The 18,019-nt window shown below is 37.5% G+C and overlaps 1 protein-coding gene across 1 annotated transcript; it reads left to right on the top strand.

Moving 5' to 3' along the window:
* Nucleotides 1-3,015: 3,015 nt before the first annotated feature.
* Nucleotides 3,016-16,794, top strand: ZCCHC10 (zinc finger CCHC-type containing 10). The gene is given in 4 exon segments (NM_001038545.2): nt 3,016-3,080; nt 12,431-12,592; nt 15,426-15,467; nt 16,114-16,794. Coding segments are annotated over 4 exon segments (513 nt in total). The 5' UTR covers nt 3,016-3,039; the 3' UTR covers nt 16,382-16,794.
* The last annotated feature ends 1,225 nt before the right edge of the window (nt 16,795-18,019 follow it).

The raw sequence follows: 18,019 nt of genomic DNA, 5'->3' as shown, positions 1-18,019 counted from the left end.
GGAGAGACTGGCCCTACCAGATATCAAGATACTCTATAAAATTATTGAAATTAAAGAAATACAAATACTGGGACAAATAGATCTTTGGAAGAAAATAGAATATCCAAATAAATTAAACTTGTACCTATTTAGTTATAAGGGAGTGGCAAGTCAACTCAATAAAGAAGTGATAAATTATGTAGTAAATGGTGTTTCAAAAGTTAAAAATTAGTATTAAAAATATAACCATAATTGTAATGGAAGAAATACAATAAAATACAAAATACATTTTAAATAATTTGGGGATTCTAAGCATGAGCCAAATATAGGAACCATAAAGAAAAAGACTTTTAAAAATGCCTATGTAACAGGAATTCACTGGGGATCCAGTGGTTAGGACTTGGTGTTTTCACTGTGGTGGCCTGGGTTCAACCTCTGGTCGAGAAACTAAAATTCTGCAAATAGCATGATGTGGCCAGAAAAAAAGAAAAGACAACAGACAAAATAGGAAAAAATTAGTAAACTATAAAACAAAAGTTTTATATTAAATAGTCAAAGTTTCTACATATAAGTGTTTAAAAGATAAAAATCCAATAGAAAAATAAAAGTTGAACAATTTATGAAAGAAGTACAGTCTTCAATGATCACATGAAAGACACTTACCTTCACATCATATTACCTTATTAGGTAGACAGAAGTTTAAAATTTGACCATTAGCTCTGGTGAGGAAGCAGGTTTGGGTACTACCTATTTAAGGAGCAATAGGTATAAATCTAGTCATCTTACAGAAACATGGGTTAATGCTAGAAAAATCTATTGATTCCATTTTTGTAGTAAATAATGTAATTATTCAACAATAGGGTACTGGCTGGATAAATTGTGGAATATCCATGTAATCCATAGAACATAATACATTAAAAGAATTACCTGGATCTGCAGGTGCTGATATGGGAAAAGATGTCCATAAATACAGTGAGGAATGAACAAAGAAAAAGAACGAGGCTGAAGAACAGAACAGAGAGTAAGATTCCACTTTCTAAAGGACCAGATGTGCACAAAGGTTGCATGATGTCATTTTTAGTAATTCCCAATGCTAAATCACTCATTACTGCCTTACCCTGAATTATTTTTCTTCAGAGTATTTATGCTCTTTGGATATTGTGTTTGTTTATTGTCTATAGAAAGCTCCATGTGTACAAAGATTTTTTTCAATGCTCTGCCTTCAGTTCTTCAAACATTTTAGGTGTTTGAGAAATATTAATTGAAAAAAAGAATAGAAACTTAGAAACACACACATATATCTATATATTTCGAAAAGTTATATATGAGGACTTCCATGTTGGTCCAGTGGTTAACAATCCGGATTTCAATGTAGGGGACTCAGATTTGATCCTTAGTTGGAGAACTAAGTTGGGATCCTTAGTTGGCGATCCAACCAGTCCATCCTAAAGGAAATCAGACCTGAATATTCATTGGAAGGACTGATGCTGAAGCTGAAGCTACAATACTTTGGCCACTTGATACGAAGAACTGACTCATTTGAAAAGACCCTGATGCTGGGAAAGATTGAAGCCAGGAGGACAAGGGGACAACAGAGGATGAGATGATTGGATGGCATCACTGACTCAATGGACATGAGCTTGAGTAAACTCCAGGTGTTGGTGATGGACAGGGAGGCCTGATGTGCTGCAGTCCATGGGGTTGCAAAGAGTCGGACATGATTGAGCGACTGAACTGAACCGAACTGAACTGAGGACCTAAGATCCTACGTGCCTGGAAGCAACTAAGTCAGAACTTTGCAACTACTGAGCCCTAGTTCTGCAACTAGAGAGTCCATATACTGCCATGAAAGATCCTACATGATGCAACTATCACCCAAGGCAGTCTAATTAATTAATTGAAAAGGTATGTATGTTTCATACACCATGGATTTAAGGGAATAAATTTCCATGATCTGATACTAAATGCTAAAATATCCTTAAAAATTAATATTTGTATAATTTTTTTCTAGTTGACAAAGCAGTTTTACCTGTATAATCTTCTAACATCACTATGAAATTAATAAAAATATGATTATGTGCATAAGTAATTAACATATGTACACTTTATAGTTTGCTAAAGTCACTCTTTTTTTAATCATTTTATTATTTCGTTTTGTCTGTGCTGGATCTTCATTGCTGTGCATGAGCTTTCTCTAGTTGCAGCAAGCAGGGGCTTCTCTTGTCGCAGAGCACAGGCTCTACAGCACTCGGGCTTCAGTAGTTGGGGCAAACAGGCTCTATAGTTGCACCTCCTAGGCTCTAGAGCACAGGCTCAATAGTTGCAGCACATGGGTTTAGTTGCTCTGCCGTCTGTGGAATCTTCTCCCATCAGGGATCAAACCCGTGTCTCCTGCATTGGCATGTGGATTCTTTACCACTGAGCCACCAGGGAAGCCCCAGTCTTTTTCAATTGATAGTCAATCTTGTTCAACTTATTCTTTTAAACTTTGCTATCCAGACTACTTCTAGTTTCTGAAAACTGCAGTGGGGCTTCCCTGGTGACTCAGACTGTAAAGAATTTGCCTGTAATAAGGGAGACCTGGGTTTGATCCCTGGATTGGGAAGATCCCCTGGAGAAGGGAATGGTTACCCAGTCCAGTATTCTTGCCTGGAGAATTTCATGAACAGAAGAGCGTGGTGGGCTACAATTCATAAGGTCCCAAAAGAGTCAGATGCGACTAAGCAATTAACTTTATTCGTTCATGTATATAAAAATGGATTTGTATATAAAGATGGATAGATAGATCCCTCATTCTACAATGTTCTTCCCTGCTTCTCCAAGCAATATACGTGGACTCGTCCTTCAATTGTTCAGATTATGGGTTCCTCTCCCTCAAACTATAGAATATGCAGGAAACACAACACACCAGGCCCTAACCCACTATTGCCCCAATAGCAGCTCCAGAGCCTAGCCAGGACTACTGGCTCCGCCCACGCCTACGCCCTTCAGGGTTCGAAGTCCCCGCCCACTTCGAGGAGTTTCCCAAAACCCAGCGCGGCGGTCGGCAGCCGCGCTAAGATGGCGACTCCCATGCATCGTCTCATAGCCCGGAGACAAGCGTAAGTTAGGACCGGAGTTGGGCGGCGGGGCGGGCTGGGGGCGGAGAGAAGCGCGTCAGCGGGCTATTGAGCGGTGCCGGGAAGCGGGGTCGGTGTCGGATCCTCAGCTTGGCCTGGCGGAGGCTGGCCGTTTTTCTTACACGTCGCCTGCCCACAAGGGGCTCGGGCCGGGGCGAGAAGTTTGATATCTGTGCACTAGCGATTTCGTGGAAGACGGCTGCGTAAGGCCACTGGGCGGGACCTAGGGGTGACTGAAGAGAGTCTCGCGTTTGGTTCCCGCGAAGGGGACGTCCAGGAATTGGTTACTAAGTGATTTATGCCGGTTTGCCCAACCCAGCCGGTGGGCAGCGGTGGGCGCACCCCACAAGTGACCAGGCAAAGCTTGTAGCCCGCATCCAACACCCCTTACTCTCGCCCACGTAAACCTTCAGCTTCCTGTTCAACCTCCAGGCCAGCTGGCTTTTCCTGCCCCATTGTAATCGCCTTACCTAGGACCAGCCTGACTTTTCTCCCAAGTTATCTTCTTACATTCTGCCATTCATTTTCTAACAGATACTAATGTATGCATTACCTATCGCTCTATTTGGGTGTAAGAAAGTGTTCAAGACAGAATATCTGCTTTTAGGAAGCTTACATTCTGTTGGTGGAAAGAGTCGATAAACTAAACATTTTAAGTAAATGCAGTTGGATAGTAAGAGCTTTGAAGGAAATGAGATGGTGGGAAAAGAGAACGGTCCAGGTTAGGTTGGTTGGACTGGAAAGGCATCTCTAAAGAGGTGGGGTTTGAACAGAGATGAAAAGTGTGAGAAAGGAGTCAGTCGTGAGAGGATTGGGGGAAAGAGCATTCAGAACAGCATAATTAATTTGAGACAGGAGAGAACTTAGTTTCTAAGAACTGAAAGATGTCCACTGTGGCGGCTAATGAGCTAGAGAAGGGCACAAGAGGTTTGCTGTGAACAGATAATGCAGGAGTTCGTGTCATATGCCCCTTTCTTGTACAGCCTTTTTTTTTTTTCTTCTACCATCTGCACACCCAGACAACATTCACCACTTATTCACTCTCAGCTTTTCATGCCATCACTGTTTGCCTGTTTATAATACATCATTCAGTCTGCTCCAGTGTGTATATTTATATTCCTTTTTGTATTTATAGTTTTTTATTCTAAAAGTCCTGATCCTTTTCTTCTCTCTTTGATCAGACTCTGCCTCTCATGCTGGATGAAAAGAGTTCCTTGATCATAAAGATAAAGACTTAGGGAATCAGAGTGAAGTAGTAGTATGCTTGGTGGAGGAAGAAGGCTTTTCCAAGATGGTTCTGAGATCTAGAATGGAGTACAGTTCTACTTAAATAGATGTCCACTTAAATGGTGTTACCAGGGTCTAGTGTCTCTTAGGTTTGCTCTTTTGGATGTTGGTTCCATACTTGGATAGATCACTCCTTTGGTCCTAAAATGGCTGCAGTATCTAGAGTCCTTTATATCCTCTCAGTTTCAAGTTGATAGCATCTCATTGTCTAGATTGGATTACATGCCCTACCCTAAACCATGTCTATGGGAATATGAAGTTCTGATTAATTTGGATCTCATTCTCTTCCCTTGTGGCTCAGCTGGTAAAGAATCCGCCTGCAACGCAGGAGACCCCAGTTCTATTCCTGGGTTCGGAAGATCCCCTGGAGAAGGGAAAGGCTACCCACTCCAGTATTCTGGCCTGGAGAATTCCATGGACTGTACAGTCCATGGGGTCCCAAGGAGTGGGACACGACTGAGAAACTTTCACTTTCACTTTCTCTTCCCAGCATAATTGAATGGGTCTTTATAAACAATGGGTGGATAGGTCAGAGGAGGTGATGATGGCTAGATAGACTAAATCAACAGTGTCCACTTTTGAAAATAAAACTTTTAATGCTTTTAGCATAAGTTTTAGAGTATCACAGAGTTAAACAAATGTTCCATTTCTTCAGTATGCTTGTATTGGGTACATGAGCTACATAGAAGTAAAAAACAAAGCTTTAGGAGCTTCTGGTCTTACCAGGAAGAAAACATGGTGTGTAACAAAACCTGTCATGGTTTAAAGGCTGTCAGGACAACTCCCAGGGAGTTGGAGACCGAGGGCCATTAGAGGCAAGAAGAGTGCAGGAAAATTTGGGGAATATTTTGGGAGAGAAAGTAAAAGAGGAGCTTTTGCTTTTTATTTTATATTCATCAAAAAGATTTGTTTGTAAAGAGCAGATAGCACTTCCATAAGAACAATTTTTAAGCTACAAGTTATGACAAGTGAGAAAGTAGTATTGACGTTTTTTAAAAGTTTTTGGACCAAAGGAGGAAAGGGGGAAAATTTGAACTTCCCATTCAGCAGATCTTTCAGGGACTTAACTCTGAATCAGATTTAACTCAAACATAATTGTATGCAGAATGACAAGAGTAGAACTGATGCCCAGGATACTTGAGGAGTGGGTATTAGAGCCCTAAGCCACTCTGAATGTGTTTAAGGCGCTTGACCCAGGTAATTTGGTCCCCAACATAACAGAAAATTTCCAAGTGAAATGGCTGTAGTGCTGCTGGTAATCTGAGGACCTCTGGCCAACAGGAGTGACACTAAAGGACTAGAAGTTGGCAAATGTTGTTTTGATTTTCAAAGTGAGAAGCGTAGATTCCACAAATTAGACTTGTGAACTTGAGGTCCACTCCAGGCAAAATTCTGGCTGGATATATTAAATCTGTTCAGAAGTAAAAGCCAAGTTCATCAGGTATCAAATCATTACAGATTGATACCCTTATTGCCTTTTTTAGGTATTTGGATTTCAATAAGGCGTCTTAGAGAGTCTCTCACAGTATCCTTGTGAACAAAGCAGAACTATTAGGTACATCAGTTGAACATCATGAACTGAGAGTATTGTTTAATGGGTTTAAGTAAATATACATGGTGGCCTCAGTGTGGTACTCAGGTTTGATCTTGTCAACAATTTTTATAAATGACTTGGATGAGGACACATGTGCATGTTTATCAAACACAAAGCTAAGAAGAGTGACTAATACAATGGATAATGAGATCCCAATCCAGAAAGGTCTTGACAGATGAACTCTATGTTGAGTCTAATGAGAAGAAATTTAACAAGGATAAAATTAAGTATTGTAGTAGTATTGTTTTACTTCAATTTCCAATTGTTCATTGCTAGTATATTGACTTCTGTATACTGACCTTATATCCTATGAATTTATTAAACTCATTTATTAGTTTAATAATAAATGGAACTCTTAGGGATCCTCTAGATACATAACCATTATTGGTATTATATTTTTTGTTTATTTGATATGTACATTTTTAAGATTTTTGTTGCATGTTAACCACATAGCCCTTCAGAAAGTTTCTGCAACTTACATACCAGCATTAAAAAATGTATATTTTACTATATTCAGAGTGCCAATTCTCCACCTTTGCCAACCATAGACTTAAAGTTTTGCCAATCTGGCAGACATATCTTAATATTTCAGGTATCAAAGGAGGTTGTTTCACATAAAAATGCTGTACTGTTAAAAACACTTCCTTAAACCTTAGCTTAGGCTATAGAAAAGGAACGTTATTAAATAGGGTATTCATTCGAAAAGCAATGCTTGCTGGTCTTGTTTATTTTGAAATTATAGGTCTGTATCAGCATTCTATATAGAAGATATAAGTATTTTTAAGAATGATTAGTTAGTAAATGTTTATCTATTTACTTATTTTTAGCTGTGCCTCATGGCATTGGGATATTAACTCCGTGGCCAGAGATCGAGTCTGTGCCCTCTGTCGCGGAAGCTGGAGTTTTAACCACTGAACCATCAGAGAAGTCTCTAGTTAACGTTTAGAACATCATAGGTGGGCTTCAGATACTAGTGAAAGTTCTGTTTATAACAACAAAAAACAAACTCCACAGTGCTGGCCAATAATATTTTTAATAGCTGACATCCCAGGCTATAAATTACTTACAATATTGGGAAAACAAACTGTAAGTTGGAGAAGAAGACTTTATTTCTTGATTCTGAAAGGCTTCCATCCTCCTCCATAATTTCATTATTAGGAAATATTTTGTGAAAGACTTTGAAATGGATTAAAAAAAAATAAGATTACTGCTGAGTTGTCTAATCCCCTCTCCTGGCCATGTGACCCTATCAGGACCTGTGCCTCATTGTCTTTGACCTATTTTAAAGCTCTGTAAATTGTAGAAAAATCAAAGAGAAGATTCTTACCCATGCAAAGCAGTACAACTGATTCTTGCCCTGTAGCTGTTGACCAGTTTTTAACTATTAGTAAATTTGTTTCCTGCATTTCTGATTGCCCATATATGTGTGTTGTTTGAATACTGTTCTAAACCAGTTCCAACATCTTACTGGTTCCCTTATTAATTAATGATTAAATAAAATCTTTGACATGTGTTCATTATATATTTGTATTAGAGTCATGATTTTACATTTTTTACTAATTATCCTTTACTGTTTTTGATTTTATCATTTCTGAGATGCATATTACAATAGTTGTTGTTTAGTCGCTAAGTTATGTCCAGCTCCTTTGTGACCCCCATAGACTGTAGCCTACAGGGCTCCTCTGTCCATGGGATTTCCCAGGCAACAAATACTGGAGTGGGTTACCATTTCCTTCTCCAGGGGGTCTTCCCGACACAGGAGTTGAACCCGTGTCTCTTGCTCGGCAGGTGGATTCCTTACCACTGAGCCACCTGGGAAGCCCTGCATTACAATGTGTGTGCTAAGTCACTTCAGTCATATCCAACTCTTTGCCACCATAAGGACCAAAGGCTGTCAGGCTCCTCTGTCTATGGGATTCTCCAGGCAAGAATACTGGAGTGGGTTTCCATGCCCTACTCCAGGGGATCTTTCCAACCCAAGGATCAAACCTGTGTGTCTTATGTCTCCTGCATTGGCAGGTGGATACTTTACCACTGGCACCACCTGTATATATTAATGTTAGTGATTCTTTTTACCTGAAAAGTGGGCAACTTAATATTAAGTCCATAAAGTCTTTTATTATAGAAAGCCTTAACAGTTTGCTGTACTATTACATATTGAGATAAACTCTGAAGTTATAGTCATGGTATTGACAGTTGTTTACGGAAATTTATGAACTATTACTAGGCAAAAAGCTGACTCTTCTTTATTATCTTTTAATACTACTGCTGGGTCTTAGTTCCTTACTTGAAACATTAATTTTTCACATTAGGATTGGCTTGTTTTTGGACAAGTGCTAAAAATAAGTTTTTTTAATGTATTTATTTATTTATTTATTTTTGGCTTCACTGGGTCTCCTTTGCTGCACGTGGACTTTCTCTGGTTGCATTGAGCAGGGACTGCTCTCTAGTTGTACGTGGGCTTCTTATTGTGGTGGCTTCTCTTGTTGCAGAGCACGGGCTCTACGGCACTTGGGCTTCAGTAGTTGTGGTGTGTGGGCTCAGTAGTTGCAGCTCCAGGGCTTAGTTGTCCCAACACATGTGGATCTTCCCTGACCAGGGATCAAACTGTGTGTCCCCTGCATTGGTAGGCAGATTCTTAACCACTGGACCACCAGGGAAGTCCAGAATAAATTATTGCCAAAATTACAGAAGCTGGCCCACAATGTGGCAACTAATTAATGAAAAGCATACTATAAACAATATATGTTCTCTTAAACCCTTGCCTACTTTAACAGTCATTCATTTTACAAATATTTACTGAATACCAATTATGTGTTCTCCAGGGATAAAAAGGTGACTGCTCTATGTTGAAATTAAAAGTCCAGCATCTCATCATGCACCCATGTTTGAGGAATTGCAAAGTATCATCAGTCCACATAGTTGATTAGCCTAATGTGTAGGCTGATAGTCACAGCTCCCATTTGTGTATTACTGTATGCCAGATTCCTTGTTGCTTGCTATACAAACATCCCAGTTTGTAGAATGAGGATATTGTTCTCAAACTCATTGAGGTGTCATGGGGATTAGATGTGTTTATGCATAAGTAGTATTTAGCTAAATTCCTGACATACAGTAAGTATAAAACATGGCTATGGTCTTATCTAATTCTCACAATAATCTAGTTAAGTAGATATTGTCCCATTTTTTTAGAATAAGAAACTGAGGTTCAAAAATCAGCTTTCTAAAGAGCCTAAAACTATGTAGTGAAAGAGCCAAGATTTTTTAAAAATTTTATTATGACCTATAACACGATCTACCAAAAAGTTCAGACAATATAAATAGTCCTTAATAAATAGTTATAAAAAGAACATCCCAAGCTACAGTAATAAAGACAGTACTGGCACAAAAACTGAACTATATTTCAGTGGAACAAGATAGAAAGCCCAGAGATAAACCCATGCACCTACGGACACCTTCTGTTTGACAATGGAGGCAAGAATATACAATGGAGAAAAAACAATCTCTTCAATAAGTGGTGCTGGGAAAACTGGACAGCTACATGTAAAAGAATGAAATTAGAACATTTCCTAACACCAAACACAAAAATAAACTCAAAATGGATTAAAGGCCAGAAACTATAACACTCTTAGAGAAAAGCATAGGCAAAACACTCTGATGTAAATCACAGCAATATCCTCTTTGACCCACCTCCTAGAGTAATGGAAATAAAAACAGAAATAAACAAGTGGGACCTAATTAAACTTAAAAGCTTTTGCACAGGAAAGAAAGCTATAAATGAGATGAAAAGACAACCCTTAGAAGGCAGGTGATTGCAAATGAAAACTGACAAAAGATTAATCTCCAAAATATACAGTTCATGTAGCTCAATACCAGAAAAACAAACAACCCAATCAAAAAGTGGGAGGAAGACCTAAACAGTCATTTCTTCAAAGAGAAGTTTACTGATCCTAATATAAAACCTTTCTAAACTCACTTATGAAAAAGTTGGCTTAAAACTCAACATTCAGAAAACTAAGATTATGGCATCCAGTCCCATCACTTCATGGCAAATAGATGGGGAAACAATGGAAACAGTAAGAGACTTTATTTTGGGGGGCTCCAAAATGACTGCAGATGGTGACTGCAGCCATGAAATTAAAAGACACTTGCTTCTTGGAAGAAAAGCTGTGACCAACCTAGACAGCATATTAAAAACCAGAGACATTACTTTACCAACAAAGGTCCATCTAGTCAAAGCTATGGTTTTCCCAGTAGTCATGTATGGATGTGAGAGTTGGACTATAAAGAAAGCTGAGTGCCGAAGAATTGATGCTTTTGAACTGTGGTGTTGGAGAAGACTCTTGAGAGTCCCTTGGACTGCAAGGAGATCCAACCAGTCAGTCCTAAAGGAAATCAACCCTGAATACTCATTGGAAGGACTGATGTTGAAGCTGAAACTCCAATACTTTAGCCACCTGATTGGAAAAGCTGACTCATTGGAAAAGACCCTGATAGTGGGAAAGATTGAAGGCAGGAGGAGAAGGGGAGGACAGAGGATGAGATGGTTGGATGGCATCACCAACTCAATGGACATGAGTTTGAATAGGCTCCGGGAGTTAGTGATGGACAGGGAAGCCTGGCGTGCAGCAGTCCATGGGGTTGCAAAGAGTCAGACATGGCTGAGTGACTGAACTGAACTGAAACTCACTTATGAATTCTAATTATTAAAAAAATATTTGTGGACTTCATGGCAGTCAGTGGTTAGGACTCCACACTTCCAATGCAAGGGGCAGAGGTTTCAATCCTAGGTTGGGGAACTAAGATCCCACATGCCACACAGCGTGGCCAAAGAGTAAAATAAAAATTTATCTATAGAGTATTTTGGATTTGCAATGCACATGATACATCATCAGTAAGGGATGACAGTTTTATTTCTTCCTTTCCAATTCTTTTATCTGTTTTTCTCCACTTGTCAATCTTAATTCAATCTCAGGGACTGAGATATTTCTTAGTCTCCTAGGTAACTAGAAGCTGGGCAGCACTTCATACACCATTGCTTTATTCCTAGGGTAAAGCTCTTCAGAGTCCTAACTCGGAGTGCATAATTTGTCTCCTTTGCTTGTTATAAATGATGCTTGTTTACTCTCCTGAGATGGGAAAAGGCCCCAGGACAAGAGTTGAGTTAAATGTAGAGCTGACCACTCTGGTTTTCCCTCCTCTTCCATGTCTTGGCTTGGTGATTCTTTAATCTCTTTGTTAGTTCTCTGATCCTTGAGCAGGTTGTTTAAAATGTTTTGGCTATCTTTTCTAATTCTAAGCTGAAGAGTTGATCTGAATTACCTAGTCTGCCCTTACTGGAATGGAATTGAGGAAACAAGATTTGAACTCAGTTCTAATCAAGAACTGAGTTCTAAACAAGATTTGAACTCAGTCTAACTCTAAGGTCCAAGCTCTTCAGTTCAGGTCAGTCGCTCAGTCGTGTCCGACTCTTTGCAACCCCATGACTGCAGCACACCAGGCCTCCCTGTCCATCACCAACTCCCAGAGTTCACTCAGACTCACGTCCATCGAGTCAGTGATGCCATCCAGCCATCTCATCCTCTGTCGTCCCCTTCTCCTCCTGCCCCCAATCCCTCCCAGCATCAGAGTCTTTTCCAATGACTCAACTCTTCCCATGAGGTGATCAAAGTACTGGAGTTTCAGCTTTAGCATCATTCCTTCCAAAGGACACCCAGGACCGATCTCCTTTAGGATGGACTGGTTGGATCTCCTTGCAGTCCAAGGGACTCTCAAGAGTCTTCTCCAACACCACAGTTCAAAAGCATCAATTCTTCAGCACTCAGCCTTCTTCACAGTCCAACTCTCACATCCATACATGACCACAGGAAAAACCATAGCCTTGACTAGACGGACCTTTATTGGCAAAGTAATGTCTCTGCTTTTGAATATGCTATCTAGGTTGGTCATAACTTTCCTTCCAAGGAGTAAGCGTCTTTTAATTTCATGGCTGCAGTCACCATCTGCAGTGATTTTGGAACCCCAAAAAATAAAGTCTGACAGTTTCCACTGTTTGCTCATCTATTTCCCATGAAGTGATGGGACCAGATGCCATGATCTTAGTTTTCAGAATGTTGAGCTTTAAGCCAACTTTTTCACTCTCCTCTTTCACTTTCATCAAGAGGCTCTTTAGTTCCTCTTCACTTTCTTCAGTAAGGGTGGTCACTTTCATCAAGAGGCTCTTTAGTTCCTCTTCACTTTCTGCCGTAAGGGTGGTGTCATCTGCATATCTGAGGTTATTGATATTTCTCCCGGCAATCTTGTTTCCAGCTTGTGCTTCTTCCAGCCCTTAACCACTTACTATATTGCTTAGTGATTAAATCTAACAAATGCTTATATTGTTTATGTTTCTCACAGCAGAAAATGTCAAGTCAAAAATTTAAGGCCTGTATTCTTATTTTTTATCCTGTAGTGAAGCAAATAAGCAACATGTAAGATGTCAGAAATGCTTGGAATTTGGACATTGGACTTATGAATGCACAGGAAAAAGAAAGTACCTACATAGGCCTTCAAGAACAGCAGAACTAAAGAAAGCTTTAAAAGAAAAAGAAAACAGATTATTATTACAACAAAGGTAAGGTTACATGTGGTGTCCAAAGGAATATTTATTTTTATTTATCAAATGTATTAAGGGACTAAATATCTTATAATGGTTATCCAGATTTAGATTAAAAATACTAGCTAAAGTTTAATGAGTATTACTGGTGCAAGGCACCATGCTAAGCTCTTTACAAGACCCAGCACAACCAAAATAAATAAAATTATTTTTAAAAACTTATTTCAAAAGGTATATTTTAATAATACATCATTATATGACTTGTGTAATTTATTTGGCATGGAAAGAATTCAAAGAACTAAGTGACATTGCTATACCGTCTACCTGTTCAGGTTAACAAACTTTCTCCAGGTTAAATCTGTAAAAATTAAATATAGGAATTAACTTGATACTAAATTCTGTCATAGTCAAGCAGTAAGATTTATGGATACAAAAACTAGAAAAAAAAATTGATGTCTTTAAAAGATATAGTTGCAGTAAAATATTTTATGTATGTGTGTGTGTTAGTTGCTCAGTCATGTCCAACTCTTTGTGATCCCGTCAACTGTAGCCTGCCAGGCTCCTCTGTCCATGTAATTCTCCAAGCAAGAATACTGGAGTGGGTAGCCATTCCATAATAGTTACTAAAATTTATAATATATTTTACATTGTTTTAATCAATTTGCATAGTAGTAATGATTATGGTAATTCAACTCAGAGTTTTTAAGCACTTTTAAAACTTTATGATCATGTATAATTAAAAGATAACAATTTCAAGTTATGTTATGTCTCTGTTTTTATTGCAGAGAAATATAAGTGGTCACTGAAATTTTCAGGCTTAAAAATATATTAGGATACATTCTGTGGGGAAAGGAAAATAAAAGCATGGGTTCAAAGAGGAAAAGGGATAATGTAAAAGTACCGATTATTAAAGATAAACTTGTTCATATTTTTTAAAATTAATTATGATAGGTATCAAATTTTGTGATATTTACAATTATCAAAATGATATAACAATTTTCTTTTTAAAATGTCAATATTTTATATATAATATGCCAGAGTTTATACCCTCTGCAAATATTGAAACTTAGGATAGAAGAAAGATGAGGAGAAAAACATAATTTTTTAAAATTCATTAATTAGGAATGTAAGCAAAAAACGATAAGAGTTATGAATAATTTCATTTCAACATCTACTTTTGACTTTTGTTTTTCTAGTTGTATTATGCAAGTATCTTGATCTTAAAAAATACATACAACTACATGAATTTTAGTTTTGGCTGTGTTACGTAGACTGCTAATTATTTTGGTTCAGTGATAAAATTATGGAAGTGTGTGAATTTTAATGATCTTGAATTCTTGTGGTGTGACTCAACAAATGTACTTCTACCATTTATTTTAATTGCAAAAATGACAATTCTTCAGTAATAAAACAACTTTATGTAAATACATATTTGTATTTGAAGATCTAGGAAATAAGGGTAGAAGCATTATCTAGGATATGCAGAGAAGTTCAGAATATAAAAATGTTAAATTTATAGGACAGTATAGAGTAATAGAAGTAATTCTGTAATTTGAAAGCCTGATTTAGTAGGCATGTTGTTTGGCAGCTATATAGCAGCAAGCTATTTGTATATTTAAAATCACCAGACTTTTTTCTTTATAAATAATGAGGGAGCATAATCTTAAAGTATTAAGTCTCTGGTTTTAAAACTGAACATTTGGAGGACATGCAGAAAAATAAATGGTTTGGGAGGTTTTTTTGTTTGTTTTAAAAATTTTTTTGCCTGTGCCTAGTGGCATGTGGGATCTTGCAAAAAATAGAACCCCTGCAGTGGAAGCACAGAGTCTTAACTACTAGACCGCCAGAGAAGTCTCAAGAAATTAGGCTTTTTAATTTTTATTGGAGTATAGTTCATTTGGGCTTCCCTGGTAGCTCACAGTGGTAAAGAATCTGCCTGCCAATGTAGGAGACTTGAGTTCGATCCCTGGGTTGGGAAGATCCTCTGCAGCAGGAAATGGCAATCCACTCCAGTATTCTTGCCTGGGAAGTCCCATGGACAGAGGAGCCTGGTGGGCTACAGTCCATGGGGTCGCAAAAGAGTCAGACAGGACTTAGTGGCAAAGAACAACAATTGTTGATTTATAGTGTTGTGTTAGTTTTAAGTGTACACCAAAATGAATCATTTAAGAAAAAATTTTTTAATTAACAGTTGCTTTTCTTTTTATATAAAATGACCACTTATAATACCATTCTAGAAAACCAAATTATAAATTACAATTGTTCTGCTATTATTTGCTTTGTTCTGTTGTTCACTAAGTAGTGGATTTAGCTGTCAACCTAAGTTCACAATTAAAAAAGCAGCAAATTACTGTGTTTGCTCATCTTAACTATTAACTCACCTGACTTCTAAAATACAGTTGATAGCATCTGTCTTTAGAGCTAGTTAATTTAACTGCATGTACCACATATGTGCTCAGTTGTGTCCGATTCTTCCTATGGCCAGTAGCCCACCAGGCTCCTCTGTTCATGGGATTTTTCAAGCAAGAATACTAGAGTGGGTTGCTATTTCTTCCTCTAGGGGATCTTCCCAACCCAGGGATTGAACCCACATCTCTGTGTCTCCTGCATTGGCATGCAGATTCTTTACCACTGAGTCACCCGAGTAGCTCATGCAGGTACCATATACACCTGCAATAGGAAACTTTTCTCCTGGTTATAATAAGAAACACTGGACTCTCAGCATATGTTACAAAAGACAAAGTGTTTCTCCAGTGTAAAACAGTTTTGGGGATATCAGAAGGGTTTGTCTGAACTGTTTATAATCACTGTATTAACAAGAGCTCCTCCCCCTTTCCCTGTTGCTTATCAGCATTGGAGAAGCTAACGTAGAAAGAAAGACCAAGAAGAAAAGGTATGTGTGGCTTTAATATTACATGGGTAATATATAATAATAGTTGGAGGGATAGGGTGGTTGATTTTAAAATAATAGTTACAAGACTTGGATCTGAAGTCTCTCGTTTGCGATTCATGATTAGACATCATCCTGTTTTCTGATACCTTCCTCTGTTTACTTGTCTGGGGTTTCTTCCTTTGTTTCTCCTTTTTCTCCAACTTTCCAGGGTCCTTATATCTGGAAATAGTAATTTCTCTTGTCTTAGATTAGGAAATCTTATTAGAAATTATTGGTAAGAAATTATTGGCCAGCTGTATCTTGTCTAAAGTAGTTAAGGTTATGAAACATTTACCACTGTACATGAAGTTTAAATAAACCCAATTGTTAAACCGCAACTGTATTCTAACATTCACTCTGAAGCATATATAGTATGTTCACTTTTCTCAAATTCCATCCAAGAGATTTAAGGACCTTCTAGTTGGAGTGAAAGGGTGGGCACGTTAGGGTTACTAACAGTTAGGCAATCCATAAAGCATCAAATCTAGTGATATCATACTGGCAAAGCTTCAGTACACGTATATATATATATGCATAACACTCAAGTGAAATTGCTTTTAAACATTCTGTTAAATGTCGGCTTCTCATGCATATAATTGTCTAATAGGTCTAAAAGTGTAACCAGTTCCAGTAGCAATAGCAGCGACAGTTCAGCCAGTGACTCTTCATCAGAGAGTGAAGAGACGTCTACCTCATCTTCCTCAGAGGACAGTGACTCTGATGAAAGCTCCTCCAGTTCATCATCTTCCGCTTCCTCCACAAGCTCCTCCTCATCCTCTGATTCAGACTCAGATTCCAGCTCTTCCAGTAGTAGCAGCACCAGCACAGACAGTAGTTCTGATGATGAACCACCAAAGAAGAAGAAAAAGAAATAGAATTGCTCCATCCATATTGGACTAATGGACTGAAAACATTAATGTGATTCTCAGAAGGGAATTCAGAATGTGTTATGGCCAAATAGGTTAACTGGCCAACATTTCTAGAGCTCAGAAGTTTCTAAATGTTTTACATTGTAAAAGCATAAAAAGTATTAATAATGGATTATATACATATATATATATATACACATATATATAAAGACTTTTTTTATTTGAGGGATGAATCTTGTTTTTCTTTTTTATCTTTAAAATATATCTCTAAAATCAATCAAAGCTGAAATCTAGTAAATCTGTTTTTGTGATGAAACCTATCTTTCCTCCCCGTGAAATAAATGCCATACTCTGTTCCATGTTAGTGCTGTGTATCAGACATTTTTCAGAATAAAGGATCGTAATATTCTGGCAGTGAATTTCTAATGCTTTTGGCTGTATGTTATTATGTAAGATTTAATGCATTAGAAGCTTAGGAGTTTTCCTACTGTTACTAAATGTGCTCTATTTTTGTGTTTATGTTCAGAAAGTTGTTCTGACTTCTTGTCCTAAATGGAAAGTTCAAGAAACCTATTAATACATTTATACTTTTTGGATGGTACAAGTTTCAGGTTACTGTGTTTTATCATTCATTTTCTTCTGGTTCTTAGAGTTACCCTTTTCTGAGGAAAATTATTCTAGAGGAACTTAAAAAAGAACAAAAATTCTGAAACCACATAGGAGTCTAGTCTTGGTGCCTTTGGATAAATTCAATGTGTCAGAAAAGAAAGCAGTCATTTAAAAAGCTAGCTTATGTAAAAGGGATATTAATACTTTTGTGTGTCAATATGCTATAAAAGATACCATTCAAAGGGGTAGGAGGAAGAGATGTGATTTTTACAGAAAATTAGAGTGATGTTGGCTGCCTTTTACTAAATTTTTTAATGAAGTTTTCATAAAGATTGCCTTTTACCATTTTGCAATTGTGGTATGACTGTTTATATGGTAACTCATCATATATGGGTCTACTGCATAAATATGAGTGACTTGGATTAATCTAGTGTGTTTATATAGCATATACACAGTTGAAATCTAGCATGAAAGTTTAAAAAGAAATACTGCCAAGTATTTCTTAAAAGTAAAATACTCTGTCATGATGAAATTATTTGATTTAACATCACATTATTTTGTGGTGTGTTTTAAACTTTTTTGGAAAGAGGTATCGTTTGTAGAAAAATCTTGATTTAGGTTAAATATAGGTTTTTAAAACTACAGATGTTGTCTTTTTATATTTTTATGAAAAAGCAGTAGAAAATTACTTTTGAAGGAAATGAACTTCTATTTAAATGTTTAAATATATGTATGTTGTCAGTTTAAAGATCTGTAATTACCTGTTTTACAGAATCATCTGCTTTCAGTGATTATAAATACTCTCAAAACATCATTTTTAAGGCTCTATACAGAATGTGTCAGTTGACAGGCAGATTTGATAAACTACTAATGAAATGCAGTTTACAATGTTTGTAATCTCTGTAAGGGCAATTTTAGCGGTGAAGAAACTTGGAAGGGAAACGTGTACATAGTTTATATCACTTGCAATCAAATAAAACTCAGTTTGTGCTGATGAGCTTAAGCTTCTTTAATGTCTCTGCTATTTTTCTTAAT

This window comes from Bos taurus, chromosome 7, assembly GCF_002263795.3.
Source record: "Bos taurus isolate L1 Dominette 01449 registration number 42190680 breed Hereford chromosome 7, ARS-UCD2.0, whole genome shotgun sequence".
NCBI classification, from domain to species: Eukaryota; Metazoa; Chordata; class Mammalia; order Artiodactyla; family Bovidae; genus Bos; species Bos taurus.
The sequence above is the reverse complement of the archived record's forward strand: the minus strand, read 5'-3'. Positions and strand labels throughout refer to the sequence as shown.